A 5,367-nucleotide genomic window follows, 5' to 3' on the forward strand; every position below is an offset into this window, starting at 1 on the left:
ATATTTTTACATGAAATGCATAAATTGCTTAAAATCAAGGTATAAAAGTGATTTAAAACATGTGCAGTGAAATCTTTAAAGCTGTTTAACTGAGAAGAAAATCCAACTATCTTAAATGAGATTCACTCTCATATTAAGTGTGTACCACACCACAGCCCTAAACAATTAACAGCATAAGAACATAAGAAGAGCCCTGCTGGAATAGACCAAGGGTCCATCTAGTCCAGCACTCTGTTCACTCAGTAGCCAACCAGCTGTCAACCAGGGCAGGACATGGTGCAACAGCACCCTTCCATCCATGTACCCCAGCAACTGGTGCACACAGGTGTACTGCCTATGATACTGAAGGTAGCACATAACCATCAGGGCTAGTAGCCCTTGATAGCCTTCTCCTCCAGGAATTTATCCACCCCCCCCCTTTTAAAGCCATCCAAACTATGCGCTGTGTGAAGAGGTCCTTCCTTTTAATTGTCCTGGATCTCCCACCAATCAGCTTCATGGGATGATGCCAGTTTCTAGTATTTTGAGAGAGGAAGAAAAATGTCACCTTGTCTACATTCTTCACATCATGCATGATTTTGTACACCTCTATCATCACTCTCCTTACCCTCTTTTTTTCCAAGCTAAACAATCCCAGTTGTTGCAACCTTCCCTCATAGGGGAGATGCTCCACTGCCCCTTGATCATTTTAGTTGCCCTTTTCCTCACTTTTTCCAGCTCAATATCTTTATTTTAGGTGTGGTGACCAGAGCTGTGCACAGTATTCTATGTGTGGTCACACCATAAAGGCATTATGATGTGGCATTTTTATTATCAATTCCTTTAAATGCCTAACATGGAGTTTGCCTTCTTTACAGCGGCCGCACACTGGGTGGACATTTTCGCTGAGCTGTCCACCACAATCCCAAGATCTCTTTCTTGTTCAGCTCAGATCCCATCAGGTTACACTTGAAGTTGGGGGCGGGGGTTGCCCCAATGTGCATCACCTTACACTTGCTTCGATTGAACTGCATCTGCCATTTGGACGCCCTCTCTCCATAATCCATTGTACTCAGATGTAAACTCTACTGTGTTTGGTGGAGTTTATACTATAGTATATGTATTTAGGATTGCAGCCTGAAAGCTGCACTGTAAATTGCATTAGGCTAAAGTTACCTTCTTAGGGATATATCTCTGTGTTTCTTGAGTTTTGCAAGACATTACTATTTCAAAAAATCAAGTGGTGACTGGTAGCTCCAATTTTGATGGGTTTCAGTCAGAACTGAAAATGAGCTATGCAAGGCACTGAATCTATTTTTGGGATAGGTCTTGGAATATTGGGTAGGTCCTTAAGCGTTCTGGCTGTTTCTGACTGAAACCCAGAATGGATTCACAGCCACAATGAAATCAGAGCCACAAGCTTCTACTGAAGAAAACATTTTCTTTTAAATTATATTTAAAAGTAAAAAATGTAATAATATCTCACAATAAGGTTGTTGTTGTTTTCATTTCTTTATAACATTCAGAAAACCAAGGAAGGCCTCTTTCATATTTCCTAATCAGATCCTGAAATTAAAAGTACAATCTGGAAATACCAACGAAAAGTCTTGTGTTACCATAAAGTATCATTGTGGCATAATCTTTCATGGACTGGAAGATTTCACTTCAGCAGATGCATGCAGCATTAGCAGATATAGTTAGCAGATATGGAGATATATTGTTAGAGTCTGAAACCATTTTTCCCTTTTTGGAAAATGGTAATCTGGAATTAGTGAAAGAGCATGGTAGTAAAGGAACATTACTACCTCCTTTCTGTCAAGGCTCTGTGCCTTTAACAAGAAGCAGAAATTCAAGAAAGTGAAACTTGCCTCTTCATTTTACTTTGAGGAAAAGCTGCATTGGTTGAATTTCTGTCTGTTATAGGCACACTGGAACCCTGCCCCCCCCCAAAAAAATGGCAGGCTTTTAATAATACAAAAATAAGATCTGTCTCCTGACCTTACAGAGGGGCTCTTAAAGTAAAATTGCTTTTTCCTGAAAATATTGTGCTGTTAACTGCTGTCTCACAAGCAGAAATGTGATGAGAATAGTTTCTATCTGGGAGTTTTGTATAAATTACTAGTATTTTATCATTTTAATTCTTGTTACGCTGTGTGTCTTTTTCCCTCCTCCATAATAATTTTATAATCTGTCTGTTCTGACTGGGTTAGGGTGACCATTTGGAATGGAGGACAAGGCTCCTGTACCTTTTACAGTTGCACAGAAAAGGGAATTTCATCAGGTGTCATTTGTATGCATGCAGCTTCTGGTGAAATTCCATCTTCATCACAACAGCTACAGTTGCAGGAGCCCTGCCCTCTTTTGTATCCAGTCATTTCCATGCTTTAGTCTATGGGGGAAATTCACATTTTCAGCCAGTTTTTTTTTTAATGTCATGTATTTTTCTATTACTAAATTTGCATAAAATTCCATAGAGTAAAAAATATGGTCCACAAGTCCATGGAATCCATGCAAACTCGGGAAAAGTCAGTCCGCTGTGGACTCCACAAATCAGATACAAAGAAATCCAAATTCATTTGGTTCCATTGTACATTTCTCTGAGATCCTTACACATGACACATCAGCCCAGTGGATAGAGGAGCCCAAGCCTGCTTTATTTATTTATTTATTTATTACATTTTTATACTGCCCAATAGCCGAAGCTCTCTGGGTGGTTCACCTATACCTTGGAAAGTCCGTAAGATATTCCACTTAGGGGTGTGCACGGACCCCCCGCTCCGCTTCACTTGCAGATCCGCCATTTTTCGGATCGGGCCGCTCCGCCCCGCCCCCGCTCCGCCCACTTCCGCTCCGCTCCGCCCGGAGCTCCGGATCCGGATCCGGAGCTCCGTTTCCCCCCCCCATAGGCTTGCATTGAAAGCTAAAAAAGTATACAACTTTTTTTCTGTTCAAGTTAGAAACCTCATGTTTGGCACCATGACACCTCATGGGGATATACACACGCACACCAAGTTTCAAAGCAATCCCATCATCCCCTGATTTTTGGCGAATTTTTGAAAATCGGGCACCCCACACACAACATCCCTGCGAGGTGTGTTAAAAAACACGGGGAAAAGCCCGTTCAGATGAAGAAAGAGAAGTTTCCCAGAATCCCAAGTTACCTGTTTTGCCTATGCCCTCCTCCAACTTTGGGATCATCATGACCGGGAGCTGACTCTGCCCCTCAGCCCTTTGAAAAAGGTATTTTTCCCGCCGATTTTTTTAAAAATTCTAGCCCGCGACCCGTACGATGCAGAAAGTTGAGAGTGGTCTCAAAATGACCCCCATCCACGACTCTCTGTGCACAAGAATTTTCAGAATGATAGCTTAAACCCCCCCCAGTTATCCCCGATTCTTTCCCTCAATGCAATCCTATGGGCGAAAAGCCGAAAACGCAGTTTGAGCCGCGCGGTTGACCCGATTTTCACAAAAATATAGCCCGCGACCCGTACGATGCAGAAAGTTGAGAGTGGTCTCAAAATGACCCCCATCCACGACTCTCTGTGCACAAGAATTTTCAGAATGATAGCTTAAAACCCGCCCCAGTTATCCCCGATTCTTTCCCTCAATGCAATCCTATGGGCGAAAAGCCGAAAACGCAGTTTGAGCCGCGCGGTTGACCCGATTTTCACAAAAACATAGCACGCGACCCAGACAATGCAGAGAGGTGAGAGTGGTCTCAAAATGACCCCCATCCACGACTCTCTGTGCACAAGAATTTTCAGAATGATAGCTTCAAAAACAACGTAGTTATGCACGATTATTTGCCGCAATGCAATCCTATGGCGAAATGTTTTCAAGATGGCGACCGGAGCGCTCCGCCTGAACTCGGAGCTCCGAAAAATGGGCGCTTCTCTTCGCCTTGCTTCTAGGGGGTCCGCGGTCCGCTCCTACTCCGCCTCTGGGTAAGGCAGAGCAGGCCAATCCGCTACTGCTTCTACGCTCCTAATCGGAGCGGAGCACATCTCTAATTCCACTATCTATCTCAGACCCACCAAAACACAAACACTGTCAGGCTCAAATATATATTTTATTTGTTCATTTCTTGCACTTGAAGTACTCCTCGATGACATCTTTGGCCTGAGATTCTTTGCCATAGATCTTAACAACCACACAACTGCAGCCAACAACATTGCGGGGTCTTTCTTCTCTGCGGATCTTGCAGAGACCTACCCACTCACCCAGCTTCTTGTTGTCATCAACTTTTATCAGGTTGATCTGATGTTCAGCACAAAGTGCTTCAACCAGCTTGACATACATGGACTCATCACAATTGGATGCGAGTACACAAAGGTGGGCTTGGCATTTGTCTAAGGCTTTGGCAGCTTCACGAATTCCACGGGCTAGGCCATCATGGATAAGTGAAGTCTTCAGTACTTCCTGAAGGGCGATGTTGATATCCATTACATCTCCAGCAGCAATGCCTTCCTCGGCCATGGTCGGTGGTGACACTCCCACCCGGGGTTGGTCACAGCCTCCACAAGCATGTAGGGAAATGCTACCACCAGAAACAGCTTTAAATTCTGTTAATTTTTGTGGACCACCACAAGAGCTTTGGCTATTGAGCAGTATAGAAATCGAATGAATGAATGAATGAATGAACGAACAAATGAATATCTAACCCAATGCCTAACTCAAAATCCTGATTTGAATTAATGCCTGAGTCTTTGTTTCCAACCACGCTGCACTTCCTCCTGCCTTCCACACCTTTTTTGGGGGGGGGGTCAATGGAGCACTGGTTTACAGCAAAATGAAACTGAATTCTCCATTTGTCCAAGAAAACATCTCTCTGTCCTCATCTAGACCTACCTGGTCTAGCGCGACAGAGGGATTGCAAGGTCTCCCCCTCTGTATACACATGGCGCATAACGATTTCAGAGGGAGAGGCGTCACGCCCACCATTTTGGTTTTTTTTTCTTAAAGAAGCAGAGTGCATGAATGCTTGTGTGCAAAAAGTAAGGTTTTTTTGTTTTTGTTTTTACAATTTCCCCCGTTCCCCCCACCTCACCCCCAATGGGTGCAGAGCTCCTGAGGAACTCTGCACACCATGCGCGGGTCCCAGGTCCTTGCGAGTAACCACGAGGAGCCAGGACAAGCCACGATGCCCGCACACATGTTCTGCGGTCTCAGGATCAGCCCAAGACCATGGGAAAATCAGGCTCAAAGACAAGGGCGAGATCCCGGGGCAAGGGAGGGATCATCCCTCCCTGATCCCAGGATCTACTTTGCATCATGTGAATGCACAGGGATGATCCCAGGGGTTGCTCCAGGATATCGCCCTGTGTAGCTATGGCTTCTGTGTGTGTGTGTGTGTGTGTGTGTGTGTGTGTGTGTGTAATTTTCGTGAAT

General features: G+C 44.4%; 1 protein-coding gene across 1 annotated transcript; it reads right to left on the minus strand.

Annotated features, from left to right (window-relative positions):
* Nucleotides 1-4,047: 4,047 nt before the first annotated feature.
* On the minus strand, nucleotides 4,048-4,498 carry LOC134394802 (small ribosomal subunit protein eS12-like). The gene has a single exon (XM_063120541.1). It carries the CDS (start codon nucleotides 4,453-4,455, stop codon nucleotides 4,057-4,059), a length of 399 nt encoding a protein of 132 aa, XP_062976611.1. The 5' UTR covers nucleotides 4,456-4,498; the 3' UTR covers nucleotides 4,048-4,056.
* Nucleotides 4,499-5,367: the final 869 nt, after the last annotated feature.

Source organism: Elgaria multicarinata, chromosome 1 (genome assembly GCF_023053635.1).
Source record: "Elgaria multicarinata webbii isolate HBS135686 ecotype San Diego chromosome 1, rElgMul1.1.pri, whole genome shotgun sequence".
NCBI classification, from domain to species: domain Eukaryota; kingdom Metazoa; phylum Chordata; class Lepidosauria; order Squamata; family Anguidae; genus Elgaria; species Elgaria multicarinata.